At 43.6% G+C, this 23,280-nt stretch overlaps 2 protein-coding genes across 2 annotated transcripts in view; both read left to right on the top strand.

Moving 5' to 3' along the window:
- The first annotated feature begins 1,052 nt into the window (after positions 1 to 1,052).
- Positions 1,053 to 22,090, top strand: fer1l4 (fer-1 like family member 4). Its single transcript, XM_062407879.1, has 49 exons — positions 1,053 to 1,168; positions 2,123 to 2,178; positions 4,546 to 4,634; positions 4,763 to 4,862; positions 4,972 to 5,066; positions 5,324 to 5,368; positions 5,878 to 6,039; positions 6,137 to 6,197; positions 6,607 to 6,738; positions 6,836 to 6,898; positions 6,986 to 7,070; positions 7,155 to 7,323; positions 7,684 to 7,864; positions 8,202 to 8,388; positions 8,479 to 8,558; positions 8,749 to 8,874; positions 9,041 to 9,110; positions 9,313 to 9,416; positions 9,620 to 9,728; positions 9,842 to 10,070; positions 10,769 to 10,901; positions 10,992 to 11,092; positions 11,230 to 11,317; positions 11,505 to 11,621; positions 11,724 to 11,876; positions 12,035 to 12,230; positions 12,367 to 12,491; positions 12,674 to 12,808; positions 12,958 to 13,131; positions 13,291 to 13,401; positions 13,480 to 13,641; positions 13,799 to 13,973; positions 14,151 to 14,266; positions 14,394 to 14,510; positions 14,944 to 14,983; positions 15,093 to 15,193; positions 15,403 to 15,537; positions 15,620 to 15,739; positions 16,051 to 16,178; positions 16,257 to 16,427; positions 17,145 to 17,299; positions 17,567 to 17,748; positions 17,840 to 17,925; positions 18,002 to 18,100; positions 18,239 to 18,356; positions 18,632 to 18,755; positions 19,163 to 19,461; positions 19,946 to 20,046; positions 20,200 to 22,090. Exons 1-49 carry the CDS (start codon positions 1,090 to 1,092, stop codon positions 20,378 to 20,380), a joined length of 6,165 nt encoding a protein of 2,054 aa, XP_062263863.1. The 5' UTR covers positions 1,053 to 1,089; the 3' UTR covers positions 20,381 to 22,090.
- A 987-nt stretch (positions 22,091 to 23,077) lies between these two features.
- Positions 23,078 to 23,280, top strand: part of unm_sa1614 (un-named sa1614) — a 12,201-nt gene continuing 11,998 nt past the window's right edge. The window contains exon 1 of the mRNA XM_062408124.1: positions 23,078 to 23,248. Within this exon, the coding sequence (XP_062264108.1) occupies positions 23,123 to 23,248 (126 nt within the window). The 5' untranslated portion in view covers positions 23,078 to 23,122. The remainder of the gene's footprint in view (positions 23,249 to 23,280) is intronic.

Here is a 23,280-nt window from a genome sequence, read left to right as displayed (position 1 = left end):
ATTAATTTAGGCTCAGGGTGTATTTTTTTAAACATGAGAATCAAGCAACAGCGGCCTGGTGAAAAGAAAGCTGCACCTTTGAAGAAATAAGACATTGATGTACACACACAGACACACATATGTGTATATAAACACTGGTGGAGACTGTTCTTGCTGTCAGGTTGACTCAGACCAGAGGATGTCTACAGACACTCGTCCTCGTAGAGACTTGTCCTCGTACCAGAATTTGCTGCAATTGACCCAGAGGACATGAATTAGACTATATAAATATACATGTGTTTCTATCCAAAAGGGACACATTGTATTTTGCCAAATATAGTACAGATTATGTGTCAGAACTGATATGAAAAAAGTATAATATTGAACCCCCTCCTTCATAAATTTGATCTATGAACCTTTATGTTGATTCACGGTTGCTACTTTTGTTAATAACAACAGTAATAACCACGATGATGGTTTCTTTTGAATTTAGTTCCTACACCTGTATACATGACGAAATGTTTGTCAGCAGAATTTTAATCAAAGTACAGAAGAGAGTATGGAGGGGACACTGGCCAAGAAAGACGCCATTGAGATCAAGACAAAGAAGCAGATCCAGGAACAGGTTTTAAACTACAAGTAGCTCAAAGTTGAGGTTAATAGAGCTCTTTGTTTTTATCTATGTTTCTGACGCAGGTGTGATGTCTTTCCTGATTCTTGTTTTCATAATATATTAAAACATTACTGCCTTCCAGCTTCAACACAAATACCAAACCTCATTCAAAAAAAGAAATAGATTTACAACTAACTTATCTGACTTGAAATTTCAGTGCTTTTCTTTGTTTGTGTGTGCGTTTGTGCGTGTGTGTGCGTGTGTGTGTGTTTTAAGGTGGAAACTAGTTGAGCAACTCCATTTGCTTTCTCAAACATTAGAGAGGACCTGCCCTAACAAACGCACACATACACACGTGCACCTCCCATCACACTGTCGGACAGCAAACACACACACAGCAGTTGGTTTCAAACTGCTGAGGAGAGGACGCAGAAGAGATGAGACGACTTTAGAGCCACGAAATGTCCAAAGACAGCGGAACGGATTAAATCAGCATCATGTCCATCAGTGTGAATCTGGGGAGGGTCTCCAACCTGCCGGGACGTTCAGACAGAAAGGTCGAACTGTGTTTCAGAGGTCAGTAACACACACTCTGTCTTTTATATACTATTAACTGTATGACGTCCAACAGTCTGTGGACTGTCCTGTCCATATACTTTTGTCTACTTTTGATCTGGTGTGTTTATACTGGTTTGGGCCTCTTTGTGTTTAAACAAAAGTTATAATGCTACAGTATCAAATTAATTTTCTAACTGTAATGAGCTATCAGTTTTTTGTGGCGGCAATATAAAAAGTATTCAGACACTTTACTCAAAAAAAAGTTACGGAACGATTAATTGATTAACAGTTAAATCCAGCAACAGAAAGTTTATTGAATGACTAGCTCCGCTGGTAGTTTTGGGCTGAAGATATAAAAATTGGAAAAACCTCCTCATGAACTGAAGGATATTATCCAGATTTGTCACTTTATCATTTAATCAAAATTAATATTATAAACGATAAATGATGACGATGATAAATGACGATAGATACGATACGAGTCTATACAGTACAATACAAAACAATGCGATGTGGTCTCTACTACACAATAATATTTTTTGAATTCCTTTAATGGGGAAACTGAACATCACCTTACACATAGAACAAACAACAGAAAATAATCAATGTGACCGATTCATAAATACCAACATTAACTCGATCTTCAGTAATCAACAACAGCATCAGGTCATCATCAGTCATCAATAATATTCATTAAAAAGTTCACTGCAGTAGATACACACAACTTCCTGAATCTCTGTCAATAACATGTAGTGACGCACAACTACACAAGAGTAGTAGAGAGTCCATAACGTGGATGGGTGTACCTAATAAACTGTACCATGCTTTAACTTTTCATGTGTACGATACTTTAATCCATATGTACTGGCCAGTTTACTGCTCTCTGATAGGGTGTCTCTTGCCGCTCATCCAAGGCTGAAGCGTCAGTACTGCTGTCATGGTAACTCGTCTGTGGGCCTGTCTGTCCTCCAGGTTTCATCCAAAAATCCAGAGTCCTGCAGAGTGAGAGCGTGGCCATCTTTGATGAGGTGAGTCTGTCTGTCATATTGGAACCAATCAGAAGGCTTACGTCATTCACCACATGTTTTTTTACACTCAAGGAGGTTTGACTGTTGATTGGTTGAAGCATCTTTGACGGTTACCGATAGGCCAACATAAAAAAACTGCCCTCAGTGCCTGTCCTTGTTCTGCCTGCAGTTGTAGATCGTAAGCCCTGTGTCCTCCACGTTAGCAAATGGGACATGGACAAAACTTACATACAAGTGAAAACGAAACTCCTCTTTACAAATATAAAGACAAAATCTGCTCCTACACAACATGTTCACTTCTCAGGCGGCTGTTGAACTTCTCCTGATGTCGGTCTGAAGCCTGTTCAGGTGGGAACAGGACGAGACACTGAGATTTCAGATCATGCGACCGTCATCGTATTTGTCCAGTGTGTGTGTGTGTGTGTGTGTGTGTGTGTGTTTGTGTGTGAGGGACAGCAGGTAGCTTATTTGTCTGCTTCAGATTGAAAGTATTTTAATGGGGCTGATAAAAGACTGTACCACTCCCACGGTACACACACACACACACAAACACACACACACGTAATGTAAAAACTCCACCTTAAACACACACACACACACACCTACACTATTTCACTCTGTAGAAACATAAAAATGTGTGATACAACGATTACAACAGCGTTTGTGCAGAAACCCCTAGTGGAACATCTCCATAGATAGTTTCACCACTTTGATCCTGACTGAAATATCTCAACAACTATACAACGTATTCAGATCTAATTTTGTACAAACATTCATGGTTCTCAGAGGATAAATCCTTATTACTTTGACTGTCCAGGATTTTTCCTCTAGCTCCACGAGGAGAGTGAATGTTTTCTTCTTTAATGAAATGACTCAACAGATATTGGAAGGAAATCTGTGCAGGCATTTATATGCTCCCCAGAAGTTCCATCCATCCATTTTTTTTCACTTATCCCCAAGATCATTCCTACCATATAATCTTTAACTATTTTTTGATCTATATAAACTTTAGGTTGTGTCCAGTCCTATAGATTGCGACTTTATTGTGAAAAATGCTGTTGTTTATTGTATGTTGACCATAGGTTTGTTGACCTCGACCTTTAATATTTTACCAATCATCTCCAAAAGTGAATCATCTGGAGATTCACTCCCCAGAACTACTCTGAGCAAGTTTCGTGAAAATCTGTCCACCTGTTTTTAAGTGATTTTGTACACAAACACTTACAGATGGGCAAATACAATTTCCTGCTTCTGGCTGTGTCGGCACAAAGGGTAAAAATGCTGATGCTATGCAACTGAAATGAAAATACATGAGTAAACACATTTTGTAGGAAAATAATCGCGTTGGATCACATGCTGCGGGATACTCGTCTACTAAACAGCTGGATCTGAACTAATTGATGCAAATATTCAGGAACAGAATCCAGATTCACCAGTTTTCATCTGCTGAGCTTACAGGTGGTTGAGTTTTGCATAAGACGGTGGATTCATATTTTTCACACCTCCGAATGCAGGCATCTCCAAAGCAACTACCGCCGCTGAGACTCAAGGGTAAAGTTGCTTTTGAAGCCTGTTGAAAAAAACCTGACTAATTTCATCCCGACGGCAAGAACCAACAGATCAGTTCCTCCTGAAAACAAACAAACAAACAAAGGTTGCGTGATTGACAGAAAAGGAGAACGTATATGTTGAAGCGACGCCTCCGGCATGTTCTTTACATCATCACATGTTTGTTGACATGAACACAGCACACATGTGAGATACGATAATAACATTAGCCTCTGCGTGACGTGAACAGGGAGTTCTGAGTTTCTGAGTTTCTATGTGCAGCTTCTGAGTCAGGCTCTGTTTGTTCTTCAGGCGTTACCAGGTGTGTGTGTGTGTGTGCAGAACCAACCACACAACACAGTGATTAATGGTTGGTGGAGGAAATAGACAGAAACAGGGGAAATTCATTCGATTGAGTAAGGAATGCGTCTGTCCTTCATTCACTTGAGAGATTCCCTCCTGAGTTACAACATGACGTCATCTCAAAAGGTGACAAACATTCAAACATGGACATGGCTCTGAGGAGAGCTTCAGACCCCCGGTTCCTCTCTGACCAATCACAATGTGAAGTGGGTTTGAATGTTTGATCCAGTCCTGATGGCTGCAGCGTATGATATATATCATATAGTGAGAAAATGTGATACCTTCAAAAACAATGAATTTCCATGTTGAAAACGTATCTGCGTTAAATTGAAAATTAACATAATCCCTCTCTCTCTCTCTCTCTCTCCCTCTCTCTCTCTCGCTCTCTCTCTCTCTCTCTCTCTCTGTGTGTGTGTATCTGTATGTCTGTGTGTGTGTGTGTGTGTGCATGCACAGTATTTTCGTTGGCCTCACTATGGCAAAGTGGTCAAAGATGAAGTTTTGACCGTCAGTGTTTACAACTGCAGTAAAGTCTTCTCCAACAGGTAACACACACACACACACAAACAAAAACAGAAACACACACACACACAGAAACACACATTATCATTTAGTTTGACTGAAATTAATTTACTAATTTAATGTGTGTGTATTTGTGTTTGTTTGTGTAAAGACTGCTCGGGAAACTTGTGGTCAGTCTCCAGCATGTTGTTACCTCAGGGAGGCTGCTGCTACGGGAACCACTCAATGATGCCAACTACAGCTTGACCGACGTAAGGTCACACACACACACACACACACACACACACACACAAACACACACAATGCAACAAGTCCTTCAGACTGTTATTGACACAAAATAAAGGACCAAGATCTCTCTAGATCTATATCGAGCTGGATATCAACTACCATCCAGTTGAGGGATCTGCCGGAGGATGGGTGGGAATTGACTTCCTGGACGCTGAAGAGAAAGATGAGTAAGTTTATGTCCAAATAGGATTGTGAACCTAACTTACCTTTTCATGTTTGATACTTAACCAAAACAGACTCTGGTTGTGCTGTGGTCAGGGACACAAACCTTCCAGTTCTTACTTAAATCCACAGAAGTGTTAGAGGAGCACTTGGTCTCTGTTGTCTCTGGAGTCAGATGAGAAGATCTGTGTTCCAGTACAGAACCGGACTGAGCAAATCATTTCGTTTTCTTGTCTCTCTCTCTTCCTGTCTTCATCCTCAGATCAGGTACAATCATCAGGAATGAAGGATTTGACGATCCAGAGAGGTGAGAGCTGACACCACTCACACATGCATTTCCTCAGCTATAGCAAGTCATTCGGTGTGGGAGGTGGTTGCCAACATGCACATCTTGGGAGTGCGGGAGGAGCGTGGAGGAGGTTGGGTCAAAGTGATGTTCAAAGTGAGGCCACAGTGCTAACCACTGCACCAACATGCCACATACGACCACGGAAAATAACTAGAATCACGGCCCTGCAATTCTATGCCTCTGCCAACCATTACATTTGACCTTTGAGCACCAGAATGTAATCAGTTCACCCATGAGCTCAAGTGAATGTTTGAACTAAACTTGAAAGGATTTTATGGAGGTGCCTTTAGGAAATCACGTTCACAAGGCAAAGAAATGTGTTTGTAAAGGTCACAGTGACCTTGACAGTTGACCCCCAAACCCCTAAATTGAATCAGTTAATCTTGAATCCTCGTGAATGTTTGTACCAAAGGAAGAAAGATAAATAGATAAAACAAAGCACACCAAATCTGTCTCTCTCCTGTCAGCCAGAGGACTTATGTTCGACCGGATCCGCTTGAGCGGGAGGCCCGACGTCTGGGCCGGAGCCTGGTCATGACTGGAGATGATGACGACGACAGCGATAACGATTATGACGATGACCTGTCGGAACTGGACTCTTCTAACATCAGTATCACTCCTCTGCTGAGGTCTGCTCACCGGGCTGGATCTTAACCTGTGTGTTATCAACTCGTCACAAACTCACCCTGGGGGGAGTTAACAATGTGTCTGTGTGTGTCTGTGTAGTCGGTGCAGGCCGCTGTCCAGAAGTGTCATCGCAGGAACACCCAGAGTACAGAGCTTCCAGGTGAGGCCATCTATCCCTCCATCCATTCATCCACTTTCATTCCAACATGTAGAATATACAGTATATGTATCAGATGTTCACTGCTCATCACCAAACAGAGAATTGACACAATTACAAACAGGCTGGTAAACATTTAACTTCCCCTGCCAGAAACATGACTCCTGAACAGCTGAATGTGTAAATAACCAACTCTTTGACAACAAGTTCATTCAAGGTTATGCAAAAACACAAGGGGAGGATATGTCAAGGCTCACAACTTGTATCTGCTGCCCCCTAGTGACCAAAAACTCAGTTATTGCACCTTTAAGAATCAGAACATCATAGTATGAAGACTCAACCCTGGCGTAGTCCTACTCCCACTAAGTGTATTTGTGTGTGTGTGTGTGTGTGTGTGTGTGTGTGTATGCAGGTAAATGTAAACATCATGGAGGCTCAGAAGTTGGTTGGAGTAAACATAAGTCCTGCAGTTTTCATCAGAGTTGAAGATCAGAAAAGACACACAGCGACGCAGAAATCGACCAACTGCCCGTTCTACAACGAGGTACCGCAGAATGGAGAGTACAGTCGAGTACTCTACAATCACAACAAGTACAGTGTAGTGAAATGAATACAGCTGTTTCCCTCAAATCCTCTTTCAGAACTTCCAGTTTGAGTTCCAGGAGGCTCCACAGATCCTCTTTGATAAAGTCATAGAGATAAAGGTCGGTTGTTTTGTCATAGGTTATGTTTCCATGATAACAGATCTGAGCATGATCAAACTGAACACCTGGGATGTCACCTCCTCTCAGGTGTTCCACAGAAGGACTCTGGCCTTCCTGATGACCCACATTGGAACATTTAAAATTGACATCTCCACCGTTTACAACCAACCAGGTACAAGTACCGCTCACATCCTGAGTACCCTGAGGATTCAAAAACTGCGGCACTCATTGACCTATGACATCTCTGCGTTTCCAGATCACCGCTTCTACCAGAAGTGGGCACCTCTCACTGACCCGGCAGACACCAGATCAGGGATCAAGGGTTACGTTAAGGCCAGCATCAGTGTGTTTATGAAGGGAGATGCTCTGAACATGCCCAGTCTGCTGCCAAGCTCCGCGTCGGGAGCCAGTGAGGATATCGAGAAGTCAGTAGTATTTGCATCGTACATCCTACACACACTTGCACTGTTGTTTTCTTTTTTTTCTTCAGGTGTATATATATATTTTGGATATGTATATTTTATTTGTATTTACATTTTTATAATCCATTATATTTTGTCTTTTTTGTCTGCTTACAATATTCTGAGCATTGCCATAAGAGAGCCTGTGACCCAAGCATTTCATTTCAAGCGACTGCTTAATGTGATCGTTGTGTATATGACAATAAACTCTTGAAACTTGAAACTTGAACAATACTGCATGTACAGTATTAAAATAGAATATTAATCATCATCTTCACTCTAATCATAACAGTTATGCCCTGAATGCTGTTGTTGTTCTTGCAGGAACCTGCTGCTCCCTCGGGGTATGGCTTCTGAGCGTCCGTGGGCTCGATTCCGTGTTCGTATTTACAGGGCCGAGGGTCTGCCCACCATGGATTCGGGTCTAATGGCCAAGATGTCGAAGGTCACTGACCGGACGGTCTTCATTGACCCTTATGTACAAGTGACCTTCTCAGGACAACAGGTACTGAGATACTTTTGTACAAATGCTCTTACATGTGTTTTACTCCAAGAGGCCAAAATATGCACAAATCAAACAAACGATAACTCAGATTTGCATAACTTTTTTACTTTCCCATTATGCATTGCTGGTCAGTCTTGCCACAAGGTCTTGTGAAGCCATTTGCTCATGCCCCAAACGTGAAAAGGACTAGTGCCTTGAGTGTTGAGAAATAACCTAAATGTACAAATGGACATTTTTTGCTCTGAGGATAGTTCCTGAGTTTAGCTTCTTTAGTTCCATAGTTCCTGAAATGTTAAAAATGGTCACTTTGTCTTTCCATGTGTATTCATGAATCCAGGGAGAGACATCAGTCGGCAGCGCCACCAGTTGTCCAGTTTGGAACGAGGAGATCAACTTTATCGAACAGTTTCCTCCTCTGGCGCAACGAATCAGAATCCAAGTCCTTGATGACGCCAAAATGGGAGACATCGCTCTGGCAACACACTTTCTGGATCTGCAGCAGATTTCTGACCCCACCAGGAACGGTATTATCAGCATTTGACACAGAGAGAGCAGCCTTTACTTGCGTAATGCCTGACCTAACAGGGGAATGTCTGTCTATATTTTGTCTGCAGGGTTTAACCCCACCTTTGGGCCCAGTTGGGTCAACCTGTATGGTTCTCCGCAGAACTCCACCCTTGGAGACGTCCACCAGGTAAACCCAACTAAACATTTAAAGAAATACACATCTTCACTTTCTTGTAGGGTTAGGTAAAAAAGTCTTGGTATTTTATTGCCAGGAATCCAACAAAGATTCCAGGGAGGCATTGCATATACAAAGATAGTGCGGCACATTGCCCCAACAATCCATAATTTGGTATTGTTAATACTTGTTTTTCCTCCAGGCTTTGAACCAGGGTCTTGGTGAAGGAATCTTTTATCGCGGTCGAATCCTCCTCGCCCTAAGTGTGGAGGTCTACTCCTCACCGGCGGCTGCCACAGCAGATACAGGCTCAAATTCCCTGGGAAAGGTGGCCACTCACTCATTTTCTAATATAACAGTAAAGCTCTGTGTACACTTATTACACCTCAGAGTCAGAATGTTATTATCTGATGAAATCTTGTGTGACCTTACCAAGACTCACCTGAACTCTTCTGATTTCTAACTTCATCGGCTCCTATTCCTGTTTTCAAAAGGTGAAAGGAAAACTGGGGAAGCTTGGACTGAGGAGGAAGAGGAGCAGCAAGAAGAAGGAGAAGAACGAAGGTCAGTGATTCAAATAGAACCTCTTTTCCAACATTTGTTTTTGAGAAAAATACTTCATGATGAGACACATTTTCACTTGGGCCCTGTTCAGTACACAGACAGGTCCAGGACACTGCAAAGGCCATACCTTTTTCATATATGCAGAACTATAGCATGAAACAATGCTGTGAGCAGGAACACCAATTGCTTGTCTTTGCCTTAGCATCCACAGCTGCCAGTGGATTTCTCAGTGAGTCAGGAGATGCAGGAGTTGAGGTACCAGAGTCTGTTACTGTGGAGACTGAGGAGGTCCACCCTCTCCCTGAGGTCAGTGCCCTCATCAACAGCACCATATGTGTTTATGAACATTCACTATCAAATATTTCTTGTGTATGGCGTTCTTCCAGACTTTCAATATCTATTTGCTTTTCCTGCTCGTCTTTCTTTCTTTCTTTCTTTCTTTTTGGCTCATCTTTTTGAGAGTGTGACGACCTGCATCTCTCACATTTGTCTTTGTTTTTCATCCTCAGGGTTTCCTTGGGGAAAGGGAGGATTTTCTGCTGTTTGCATCTCTGTTTGAAGTCACAATGATAGACTCGTCTGTAGGAACCAGACCACTGACGTTTGAACTCTCCATAGGTAAAAAGTGTATTCTATTACCCTGTCTGTGAGAATCATTTAACAGGCACATGGATTATACATCCACAGTGAAGATGTGGCATTGTATTCACCAGCTGTTCTGTTTCTCACAGGGAATAATGGGAAAGCGGTGGGGGTCGGGAGATCCAAGAAGAGCAAGAGCAGGGAGGAGCTTAGAAGGAGCAGAGAGGAGCTAAGGAGTAGCAGGGAGGATCTGAATGAGGAAGCACAGGGTCTGCTGGAGTCAGAGGAGGAGCTTGACAAGGAGGAGATTCTGAATCTGGAACCTGAGAACAGATCATTGTCCACTCCTATGAGACCCCAGGCTACTGAGTATGACAGGTAAATAACCACTGCACCTACATGGGGGCAGGCTCAGGAGGCCAACTGAGGTTGCTTGAATAAGCTTCTCAGCCAGCTCCTTCAACTGCTCCTGTGTGATACCTAAAGACTTCTTGGCCAAATGGGAAAGAGTCTCTCATGGCCAGGATCCATGAAGTGGCTGCAGAATCCCTAATCTGTTCACTTTATCTTGTAACTTAACTTATTTCATAGATGTTCTTGCATTGCTCTCATCACCATCCACCTTCCAATTTTCTGTCACTTGTTCAAGGTAAGCACAGGGACAGCATTTCTAATAAAGAAGCCTATTTATTCTTCTTCCCAAGCACCGTCTGGTTATTCCCAGACCAGATGGGATAGTCTCTCCAGTATTTACCTTGGTTTGTCTGAGTCCTCAAGTGGCGTGTCAGTAAAGTTTAAGATTTTCTCAAAGCTTTCTGTTCCCCTCACCAACAGTATCTTCAGTCTAGGTCAGCAGTCTGCTTCCCACGTGTTAAGCCCTGCCTCTCCTTCCTGCATTGTCATACAGTTTGCCAGGACTTCTGTGAGGCCAATTCAAAGTCCTTCAAAGGGTTGATTGTTTGTCTGATCCCAATGGTTTGACCACTGTGTTGCCATTGCCACCATAATATGGTAATAATTCTTGGAGTGGTAAACACTGCACAATACTGTCCACTACTTCTCTGTCTGTCTCTCAGGTCATACCAGTGTATTCACCTCCACCCTTCCTCCATGAAACAGAAGCCCTGTCTGTTTGTCTGGAGTCAGTTTGAAGATCACAGCTTTCGTCTCAATCAGGCAAACTGGCTTAGCAAGATGGCCGACAGACTGGTAAGGCACAAATTATTAATTTCCTGACAAATAATACAGAATGATGTGATGTGTCTTAACTGTGGTCATGTCCTCTCCACTGCCCCGTAGGAGTATGGTCTTGATGAGGTGGAACGACTCCTGAGGAGGCCGAAGAGTAATGCGAAGGAACGTTTGGTGGGAGTGATCCTGGAACTCTTGGCCTCCTGCAAGTCAGTTCCCTTTCATACAGAATAGTTTGATTTGTCCCCACAACTACGTAACTGGCTGTACCCCTGTCTGTCCTTATCGCTGTCTGTTTTCCTTCCTTTATTCGTTTTTATCCTCTTGTCGGTTTGTCTCCCTGCAGGCAGTTTACTGTTTTTGCAGAAAGGAAGTCTCAGTGTCGTCCAAACAACCTTGACAGATGCAGGAAGGAGTTCATCAAGAAGAATTTAGTGAGTCTGCTCTCTCTCTCTTTCTCTCTCTCTCTCTCTCTCTCTCTCCCTCTCTCTCTCTCTCTCTCTCTCTCTCTCTCTCTCTCTCTCTCTCTCTCTCTCTCTCTCTCTCTCTCTCTCTCTCTCTCTCTTTACCTGTCTCTATACTGTTTAACTACCTACTAACTGAATGGTGGACTGTCTCCAGGTCCTGCTGGCCAGACTGGCAGTGCGGGCCAGACGTAGGATAACCAGGCGGTTGGCCAAACAGCGGTTGATGGATACCAGGAAACTACTGAAGAAACTCCGTCTTCTGGCTAAAGAGGTGAGAGAGAGATCGCCATAGGTCACCACAAAGATAGCAAAGGTTGCAATATGTATTATGTTTGAGGTCTGACCTCCCAACCCCAAACTACACTCTTTCCAGCCCCAGAATACCATCCCGGATGTGTTTCTGTGGTTACTGAGTGGAAGTAAGCGGTTGGCTTACATCAGGATCCCGGCCCATTCCATCTTTTTCTCATTGGTGGAGGAGCAGAGGGGACGAGACTGTGGCCGAGTTACCACCCTGTACATGAGGGTATCTAAAATGATCAAAGACCCTTGTTGTTCTGTCTCTAAATCATCCATGACACAAATAGTTGTAAAAGTCTTTACTGCCTATCATCGTTCTTTTTCTAAAATCATAAATGATGTTCATTGTTCATCATTAGTCTGTATTGCTGTCCATTCTTTCAGTCTCCAGGAGGTTCAGCAAGGGAGATCTTTGCTAAGCTTGAGGTCTACCTGTGGCTTGGTCCATCCAAGTACAGTAAAGAGGCAACCAGCAGCTTACCGGACGAGTTCCTGCCGGTCTATGAGGAGGAGGCAGAGGAGCAGAGGAGCCTTGTCACTGCGGGGAGGAGGAAACTTCCTGTTAGTTTGTCCTGCCAGGGTGAGACAGCTGACCTCCAGCAGGAGGATTGATGACGATATTTCTTGGGTTGTCTGTTTTGTAAAAAAAACACCAAGACTTACATTATGTCTTAGTTTGACTCATCATCGGTGAAAGTAGATCTTATTCTTTGCAGATAGCAGGTACTTCCAACTACGCTGTCACATGTACCAGGGGCGTGGCCTAATTGCAGCTGACGACAACGGCCTGTCAGATCCCTTCGCCAAGGTCCTTTTCTCTACCCAGTGCCAGGTCACCAGGGTAAGTAAAATAGTACAATCGTCCCATTCATAGAAAGGTTCATTTCTTCATTCTATTAAATAACATTCTGTCACTGATTTAAACTTCTGAGCCTGATATGTGGAATTGGTAGAGTGCCCCTTTAACACAGAGATATTTTATACCTATTCTCTGTGTTTGTGTTTACGTGTGTGTGTCGTCAGATGTTGCCTGACACGCTCTCTCCAGCCTGGTGTGAGTGTTTGTTGTTCGACAGAGTCCTACTGGAAGGAACGAGGGAGGAGCTCCAACGAGACCCGCCCCTCATCATCATCAACGTCTTTGACTATGACTCAATGGTGACACAGAACTTCTTGTTGTTGTTGTTGTCATTGTCGTTGTTGTTGTTGTTGTTCTTCTTCTTCTTCCTCTTCTTCTTAGTATTGTTTACGAAACATTCATTGACAAAATACTGTTAAAACAGCCTCTGTGTTATGTGTTTGTGTAGGGTGGGCCGAAGCCACTGGGTCGGGCGTTTGCGGAGCCAGAGTTTAAACCTGCGGAGCAGTTCTACAAGAGGCCCAACCTTCGTTTCTTTGACATCAACTTGGGAAGGGCCCCTGCCGGCGAGCTGTTGGCTGCCTTCGAGCTCATCGAGCTGGACTACTCTGGGTTTGGAGAGGTGACACCTGTTAATCAATAAAGCAATTGCTTAGTGTCTCTCTCTTCCATAGGCTGTGTATACAAATTTAATAAGAAAAAGTGTCACATTATTAACAAAAACACAATAATACTGAATTAATTCCAGACAGTGAACTAAACTGTCATCTCGCCCCTGCAGCCCTGCCTCCCCAGCAGTACAGACCCTCAGGAATTGACCTACATTGAGGAGGAGAAATATTACATCATCCCAGAAGGAGTCCGACCTGTTCTGAAGACCTTCAGGATAGAGGTCTCACACATGCAAACTCACACTATTGTGTATAAGTGTAATAGGACAGCAGGCTTATAGGTGTGCACTTGTGCTCAGGTGCTGTTCTGGGGTCTGCGGGACCTGAAGAGGGTGCAGCTGTTTGAGGTGGAGCGCCCCCTGGTGAGGGTGGAGTGTGCAGGACGACAGCTGGAGTCTGAAGAGGTCGAGAACTACAAGACTCATCCCAACTTTAAAGAGCTGGTCCGCTACATTGACGTGGTCAGTTTATTGTCATTACTGATGGTTATTGACATCAGTTAGGTTGAAGACGTACGACTTCTTTCACTGAATACTTTGGGGGCACACTCTGTGTATCCATTGCAAGCATACAGCTAATGTCCTCCCTCTTATTTTTCTGTCTCTCTGTTCCAATCAGGACCTGCCGGAACAGGCCTACCTCCATCCTCCTCTGACATTGTTTGTGGTTGAGCATCGAGCCTTCGGTCGACTTGCTCTAGTTGGGTCCTACGTGGTCCAGAGTCTCATGTATTATGCCCCACCTGCGCTGGGGGGGAGGGAAGAGGAGGAAGATGATGAGCCTCAACCAAAAGGTAAGAACTACCTATTGACAGACATAAAAAAAAAAATAGACGTAGACTCTGGGTCCAGACACTGAAGCATTATGTTCATTTAGTAAATGATGGTCCCACTTAGAGTCAAATTGATGATAAGGAGCTTGTGGTTGACTTCCCTTCTGAAGTTTAAATGGACACTGTTTTCGTTACCAGTGGCGAGGCGGAACACAGGGACCATCAACACTCTGTCCACAGTGAAGAAGATGGGACTCAGCACCCTGACAATCAAACAGTCAAAGATTCCCTTCAACCCCATGAAGCTGGTTCCCGTATGTTGATATATCTCCTTCACATTCTCCTCTGGTTATAAAAATATACCTGAACTGAAATTGAAACCAAATTTGAACCATGTGAGATGAAAGTTTGTGTTGATGTTAACCTTACTCCCTGTCTCAGTCTCCTCTGAAGAAATTTAGGAAAAATGAGGAGGTGCTGGAAGAGGAGCTACCAGAGAAGGAGGAGTTGGACTGGTGGTCGAAATATTATGCTTCAGTGGACGAGCTAGAGAGACAGGTGAGACTCCATTAGGTCAATGTTTTTAATTTGCCTTTCTGTAAATATAAAAAATATATATATAATAAGCACACAAAAAAAGAAAACATGAAAAAATATGTATAAGAAGAACTAATAGGGAAATAAACAAAAAACGATGTATTCATTATTTATCTGGTTCTTGTGCTGTAACGTATGAACATATTGTAGATTTTTGGTGATGTTGTGTATTTATTTTACTGTCGGGTAATATGTATTATATGTATTTAAATGTCCCTTATTGTGACATGATTACCAGATAATTCATTTTAGTAAAATCAACAACAGGCTACATGTTAAGATGGAGTTCCTTTACATAGAACATATGTAAAAATACACATTACAATTTGAAGGAAGAGAAAAATTACACTAATCATTATGATTTTTACTCCGCATGTCTCTTGATTGTCTGCAGGCTGTTGAGGAACAGGAGATTGAGGATCAAGCAGATGGAGGTACATTTCATCTGTGTTATTTCAAATAAAAATATATGAATTTATTTTCAATATTTCGTGATGTTGCTTCCTTATTGGCTATAATCATTAACTTACAGATTTCTTTCAGATGGAGTGAATCTGTCCATGGCGAATATCGAAGAGGAAGAGGAGGAAGTTGTGGTGATTGAGATCGAACCTCCCAAACGCAAGCCGATCGCCACACTGCAGGTGTGTGACATCACTGTGTTTTACAGTTTACGGTTCAGGCTGCCATAATGTCAGCGGCAGAAAAAACGCTAGATGTGAAATATGATTTAATACCAGTCTAATTCTTGTCCCAGGTCAGGTGAATGCATAAAGACAGATATGTAATCTTTCAGTGTGTTTGTGTGTGTGTTTTTTTGTTTGTGTGTGTGTGTGTGTGTATGTGGGCTCAGCTGTATGGAGGTGATCTGGAGTCAGAGTTCAGTCAGTTCCAGGACTGGCTGCAGATCTTCCCGCTGTACAAAGGCAAAGCGAGTGCTGATGACGAGGCTGAGGACGAAGAAGAGCGGTTGATGGGAAAATACAAGGTACAGTGGAAGGAGAGGTTCTGGTCTTTCTGTCTGTCACTCTGATACCAGGTGGTCATTACTCTGTCCTCTCTTTCCTCAGGGCTCCTTCTTGGTTTATCCGATTGATTTGGAAGACAGTGACAACACCCAGTGTCAGATCACAGATGGAATCCCCAAAAATTCACCAATCAAAGTTTTAGTCCGAGTCTACATCATCAAGGTATTTGTCCTTCTGTTTACCACCGCTTGTCTTTGCCTTAGTTACTACTGCTTTCCACATTTTACGCCTCTGTGCCGGTGACATTCAGTGGCTTATGGCATCATGTTTTCTGGTTGACCATAATTCTTATATATAATCTTTTTAGGCTGCTTTACATTGTTGTTTCATTCAAGAAATTAAATTATGATCAGAAATAGGAGATATGAGAGTTGGGATCTACAAAGGACACATTTTTGCCCTTTAACCCAACTAGTACTGAGTTTTTCACTGGGAGCTTTACTTTGTGTTCTACCGTCTCTGTTTGTGTCCAGGCCACCAGTCTGGCTCCCACAGACCCAAACGGTAAAGCTGACCCATACCTGATGATTCGAGTCGGACAGCAGAGTCTCGACACCAAAGATCGATACATTCCCAAACAGCTAAACCCCACGTTCGGAGAGTGAGTTCCTGTTTGTACCACCTGTACCAGTCCAATAGCTCATCACTGTCCAACTGTCTGTCTGACTTTGTCTTTCAGGGTGTTTGAACTCACCGTGTCTTTCCCACTGGAGACAGAGCTGAGTATCATGGTGATGGACCACGACCTCATTGGCTCCGATGACGTCATTGGCGAGACCCGGCTCGACATTGAGAACCGGTTCTACAGCCGCCACAGAGCCCTCTGTGGGCTGGCTCTTTACTATGACACGTTAGTACGACCACATCACATTAGTCTGTGACACGTTACAATAATGGCCAAAGTAGAAAGACCACATACGAGGACTGCAACATAAAACTCTCAAAGCTACATGTTTCTCACAAAATTGTGACACATTTGTACTAGAACTATGAATCTTAAAGACCCAAACTAAGAGACAATACCGTACTTTAATGTTGTTAGTATCAAACATGAGAAATAATAGTAGTCTTAATATAGAGGAAATTTAAAATCCAGATTACAAAATCCAGATTAAAAGACAATGGCTATAATAGAGGAGTGGCTCTCTGATACATGTTTTTCTTAAGAGGAGACAGTCGACATGATTTCCTCAGGCAGATGGTTCCACAGCCTCAGGGCCCTGACTGCAGTTGCTCTGTCCCCTTTAGTTCTCAGCCGGTTTCTGGGACAGATCTCAGGCCTCTGATCACGTCTCTTGTTTGTGATTAAAAGCCAGACGACTGAGTTCTGCAAAGCTTGGAGTCGATCAATCGATTTTTGGTTTAGTTGGGAAAAAGGTTTCTAGATGAGATGAAGACATGTAGGATGGTCTCTGTGAGGTTTAAAGATAAAAAAGAACATATGTTTGGGATACTTCAAAGACTGAGAACTATGGACCATTCATTCTGGTAATAGTTGTTGGAAAATGTATTACAACACTTTATTATAAGTATTTATCTACCTGTCTGTCTCCCGCTCTCTCTCTAGGGATGGCTACAATATTTGGCGGGATGCAAAGAAGCCGTCCGCCATCTTGGCCGAACTCTGCAGAGAGAGCGGCATCCCGTCTCCCGAGTACAGAGCATCTCAGGTCAAAGTCCTCAACAAGATCTTCAAAATCCCACCAGACGCAGTACCTGAAGGTAGGACGGACAGACAGACAGACAGACGGACAGACAGACGGTCAGACAGACAGACAGACAGACAGACAGACAGACAGACAGACAGACAGACAGACAGACAGACAGACAGACAGACAGACAGACAGACAGACAGACAGACAGACCGCTGTGGACCCACATTCAGAATATATCATGTACTGGTGTTGCTACTACGACCCAGCTCTACTGCTTCTGCTAACACCACAAACTGTATAAATGGCTCTAACTCTCGACTGTTGTTGTTGTCAGCTCTGCTGAAGAAGAATGAGCTCTCTCCAGAGGAGCAGGCAGAGATAGAGGAGCACTCGGCCCTGAGTGTGCTGCAGCGCTGGGGGGAGATGAACGAGTTCCTCCCTGGGGCCGTCCGTCTGGTCCCAGAGCACGTGGAGGTCCGGTCCCTGCTGAACCCGGACAAACCTGGACTCCCACAGGTGATCCCAGCACAAACAAGCCCAGTCACGCTCAACCACAGTAATGACACCACAATGTTACTCAAGTGGTTTGTGTATGTGCGTGTTGCAGGGTTACCTTCATATGTGGGTGGACATGTTCCCTACCGATGTCCCAGCCCCGCCCCCTGTTGACATCAAGCCCCGCCTACCTGAACAGTGAGTCGGTCAAGTACAGTGGAATAGAACTGAAGTAGTGATAATATGTGACCTTTTGTTGATCCTGTGGCAACAGGTACGAGCTGCGCGTCATCATCTGGAACACGGACGATGTGTTTCTGGAGGATGTCAACCCGTTCACTGGTGACCCATCATCCGACATCTACGTTAAAGGGTCAGGCTCACACACACACACACCCTAACCCTAACCAACTCAGGCACGCACAGCCATAATTCAAGCTACCCTAGTATATATCTGGCGACTCAGGTAAATCTGTGACTGGCTCAGTGTTGTGGTGTCGTCTCTGTGCAGATGGATAAAGGGACTGGAGGGAGAGAAACAGGAAACTGACGTCCACTTCAACTCTCTGACCGGAGAAGGAAACTTCAACTGGAGATTCGTGTTCCGCTTCGATTACCTTCCAACTGAGGTGAGCTCAGTTCAATTCAACTGTTTCCTGTTCCCCAGAGGATGAACCCAGACCTTCCCAGATGACACATCATCTTTCCTGTATACATTAATGTCCTTTTTAACCCCACCACTGTTGTACTTTTAAGAAAAGCTAAATCATTATCATGGTGTTTGGTCATATTGTTGTTGTAGTTAACACTCTGGCCCCTAGGAGGCGTTAGGAGGAACCGAAACACTGTGATTTACCGTCTGGTTGTCTGTTGGTGTAAATGCAGTAAATCTCTGGTCCCATAGAAAGAGGTGGTTTTCAAGAAGAAGGAGTCCTTCTTCTCTCTGGAGCAGTCAGAGTTTCGACAGCCGGCTGTTCTGACGCTGCAGGTGTGGGACTATGATTGCATCGGAGCCAACGACTTCCTGGGTGAGACACAAAATTCTCTGAAACTGAAACTATTTACATTCTTTTGCTTTTTACTTCCTTTATTTCCACATATTCAGTAAAAAAAAAAAATGTTATGATGATATTCTCCTGGTTTCTAGTCTCAAACCGAAATACTGTTTTCATTTTGTAACTCATTCTGAAGTTAACAACTTCTAGAGACTCCGATATTTCCAATCTTGAACAAAAGAAATCAAAATATATTTTTTAACAAAGTAAAGTCTTAAATAGAATATTTCAGAGTTGCCTTAAAATGGAGCTTGATATCATTTGAAGCAACTTTTTATTATTCAACGTTCAGGGGTTAAAACAGTTTGACCAAAATCGTCTTCCTCTCGCTCCTCATCGTCATTTGTTTGTCCCCCCCCCCCCCCCCCCCCCCCCCCCAGGCTCCATCGAGCTTCGTCTCAACGACATGGTGCGAGCAGCCAAGTCGTCCGGTCAGTGCTCGATTGATATGGCGAAGGATCGGGCCAGCCCCCGATTCTCCATCTTCCGTGCCAAGAAGATGAAGGGCTGGTGGCCACTGACCCGCCTGAAGACGGCCAAGGACTTAGAGAGGGAGGAGAAGGAGAAGGAGGAGGCCAAGAAGAAGGGAAAGAAGAAGAAGAGCAAGGACAAGAGGAAGAAATTGAAACAGGAGCACCTCCAGTACACCGACAGCAGTGGCAACACCTTCCTGCTAATGGTACCAACAAAACTGACTCCTAAATATACAAATGATTTGCATTTCTGCTGTAACGAAATCTCTGCAATCTGTGATTTTATAATTTTTGCTCTGTGCATTTGAATTTGAGTAAGATGAGGAAGCGGATTTGGAGCCATTGCAGATTTTTAGACAACTTCCTTTCCGTGGTGTGGTTTTAATGTGTGAAACTTGGGCACAGGAAGCGTAAGGTGAAAGTAACAGGACATTACGTGGGATTGATATTAGTCTTACAAAGAAAAAGTGTTTTCAGCAGAGTGGAGGGTACGATGAAAATGTGCTTTATACAGAAATGTATCATGTGAGACATTACAGCTCTGGTTATTTCACCCACCTCAGTGTTTTCCATGAGGAAAAGGCCTTTATATGAAAAACCACTCTTTATTTCACAGTGTGCAGTACTGAAGTTTATGTAGATGTAAAAACTAAGTCTAATCCAAACTGCTCTTTTAATACTCGTGTTAAGGGGAAGGTGGAGGCCGAACTTCAGCTGGTGACATTGGAGCAGGCAGAGGCCAACCCTGTGGGGCGGGCCCGCAAAGAACCGGAGCCTCTGGACAAACCAAAGTACGACACACACAGCCACATACACACACACATAACACAAACACATGTAGGCATCCATTTTTACATGAATAGTTTCCTTGCTGAAATTGATCAGTTTTAAATGCTAGTGAAGCCTTTTGTAGTGTGACCAATCTTCTGTCGCCCCCCCCCCAGTCGTCCAACCACCAGCTTCAACTGGTTCGTCAACCCGATGAAGACCTTCATCTTCCTCATCTGGAAGAAGTTCAAGAAGTTCATCATCGCTCTCATTGTCCTCGCCATCCTCGCCCTCTTCCTCGGCCTCATCTTCTACACGCTGCCACAGCAGATCTCCGCACTCATCATCAACGGATGAAGAAACGTGCAGAGTCTTCATCACCTCCAGCTCCAGCACAGGTTTCCCAGTTTACGACTAACTGGCGTCATATTCTCTCCTCCAGCTGATCACTGTGGAACTCAATCATGATTTAATACATTCAGCCTGGACTTCACTACATTACCCAGGGTCCCCACTGATCTGATGGTGATTGAAGATATTTAGGATTCTCTTTGACTGTCATTCACAACCAGAGAAAATTACTGGACACCTTTTACTTCATGCTTAGCTTATATACATATTAATATAATGTCATTTAAATATTATTACTGTGTATCACTGGACAAACTTACATCCAACAAATAAGCACTTTTCCAAACAAAAAGATTCACACTATTGTGTTTAATTTAGTTGATTAAATGGTTGTTGTTGCGACTTTCTTTTTAATGTTAAACGCAAATAAATAAGTGAAATAAAGATGCACTGACAGATTATGACTAAGATGCAGATTAAGATACATTTATTAGTCCCAAACACATGCACAGACATACAAAGGCACACTCATGCAGGTAGGGAAATGTAACCTCTGCTTTTGACCCATCTGGTGCAGGACACACAGAGCAGTGAGCAGCCATGTACGACGCTCGGGGAGCAGATGTTGGGGGAGTAAGGTGCCTTGCTCAGGGGCACTAGACAGGGTAGGGAGACTCTTGGATTTTTGGACAGATCAATCCAGGTTCGTCTTTTTGTTGTCTCTCCGTGGAGTCGAACTAGAGACGAACCAGAGACCTTCTCTGCCCATAGTCCAAGTTATTTATAAATAAATAAATATGAATATAAGTTAGAATGATTCTGTCTGTTTGAAGGCAGTGAACAGAAACACCCCAAATATTCAGTTATTATCTAAAGAAATTAGAACTCAGAACTGAGGTTTATCAATTCCCCAAATGCATTATGACAAATTAATGTAAAATTAATATGATTTCAAATTCATTTAAGATTAAATTATCTTTCATTGTAGTAACCAGGGGATGAACTGGATCCGTATCAGATCAGAATGGGATTAATGGGAAGTGGACAGGCTCACGTGTGTTTCATCCTCTGGAGTCCAAACCTTTGTACTCGTATGTGGTTCCCAAACTTTTTACAGTCTCGTACCACTTCAGACATTCAATCTCCAGCTACTTTTTCACTTTGAAAACGCAAATAAAATGTTCTCCCCATGTACCCCTTGAACCACTTTGCGTACCCCTGGGGGTACATGTACCCCAGTTTGGGAACCGAGGTCGTAGATAATTCAGTGTAATAATGAGAAAAACCCAGTTTGACAGATGAAGCTGTGTTAAAGTCAGGACTCTTCCTCCAGACTCCAAACCTCCTCATCCTCGTCTCCAGTCCGAACCACAGGAAGTCTGAATGGTTTGTTTACAGACGCCGGCTGTGATTGTTTCCTCTGAGACTCTGGTGATGATGACGGATCATGTGGAGACGAATGCTGACTCGTGTCAGAGACCAGAAGGGAAGATACATGTGAAAACCAGTTAACAGTTTGGGTCGTGCTGCTGGCAGAGGAGAGTCCCTCTCTGTCTTCTGCCACGTTATAGCTTCACAGATGGTTACGCCACTCTGTCTGTCAGAGATTGTCTGTCTCTGAGTTTTGTTTCTGTTTATACACAAACCAGTGTGAGTAAAACCATATACACCAAAGTGATATTCACATTATGTTTAACAAGTTTCATTCTTTCTGTCTCTAAAACAAAACAACATTTTGTTATGTGCTGTAAATAAAATAAAATAAAACCGTATACAGTAAAGTGATATGGTTGTTTCTGTGTAAAGTCTTTTTTCTCTCTTTCTTTCTGTTTCTCTAAAACCAAACAAAATGTCCTCACTGTGCTCTAAATTAGATTAAACCCTGAGAGCAGGTTCATCAATAATAAACCAGTCGTGTTTTAGATGGTAGTTTATTATAAGGATAAAGCCTCTGTACACCTCTGTGCTTTAAATAAAACAAAAGCATTAAAACAGTGATGGTATTATGGTACAAAAATGTATAATAATATAATATATAATAATATTATATATCATAAGGACCTTAATTCCTCTTCCCAGTGCACCTCTGAGCTCGGTCAACAGGGCGCGCCGCCGCGGCAGAGGGCTCCGCCGCCGTGCACCGTGAACGCGCCTGTCCATGCGGTGAGAATAAAGGAGGAAACGCGGAGAAAAGCAGGTGATGGATGAGAAGAGATGAATCTGAGGAGGAGACACCGGACGCATCCTCTCATCTCTACCCGGCCCCGGTGCCTCGATCTCCGGTTCCCCGCTCGGCTGCTCCGCTCTTTGTCAGCCGGCTCTCACGCGCAGACCCGGGCGGGTTAGTGAGGCTGCTCCTCCGGATGAAGACTCAATAACCTGAAAACCTTCATGAATTCTATTTTCAATACTTTATATTTGAAATACTCTGTTGTTGTTTTTTTTACCGTGGAGGCTACGCCCGTTCAGATTATTTCTCCTGCGGGGCTTTCTCACCTTTTGTTCGGAGGAAGACGCGACTGATGCTGCGGTGAAGTGACCGAGGAGGAGGCACCGGATCCGGGCATTAATCATCAGGTTTAGAACCAGAACTCGGAACTGATGGGATTATTTCTCCTTCACACTGTGGATCTTTAAATCATTTTATTGATTAGCATCGTCACTGGCTGTGGTTCTTTTGTTCTGCTCTGTGAGACTGTCCCGGTCGGTCCCGGTCGGTCCCGGTTGGTCCCGGTGGTTTGCAGCACCATGCCGGAGTGTGTGTCGGTGCCGGAGTTCGTGCATGAGGTGCAGGAGGACTGGAGCTCGCCCACCACCTCCTCCTTCACCTCCAGGATGATGAGCTGCAGGAACACGGTCTACCTGCTGGAGGAGGTCAGTACTAGAGGAGGAGGAGGAGAAGGAGG

This window comes from Platichthys flesus, chromosome 2 (genome assembly GCF_949316205.1).
Source record: "Platichthys flesus chromosome 2, fPlaFle2.1, whole genome shotgun sequence".
NCBI lineage: Eukaryota > Metazoa > Chordata > Actinopteri > Pleuronectiformes > Pleuronectidae > Platichthys > Platichthys flesus.
The sequence above is the reverse complement of the archived record's forward strand: the minus strand, read 5'-3'. Positions and strand labels throughout refer to the sequence as shown.

Bases quoted from the DNA above. Each gene is read 5' to 3' on its own strand.
- fer1l4 (XM_062407879.1), top strand. From the start codon at position 1,090: ATGTCCATCAGTGTGAATCTGGGGAGGGTCTCCAACCTGCCGGGACGT. The intron at 8,875-9,040 runs GTGGCCACTCAC...TGTTTTCAAAAG, and splicing joins GCTCAAATTCCCTGGGAAAG to GTGAAAGGAAAACTGGGGAA. The intron at 17,300-17,566 runs GTAGGACGGACA...TGTTGTTGTCAG, and splicing joins ACCAGACGCAGTACCTGAAG to CTCTGCTGAAGAAGAATGAG.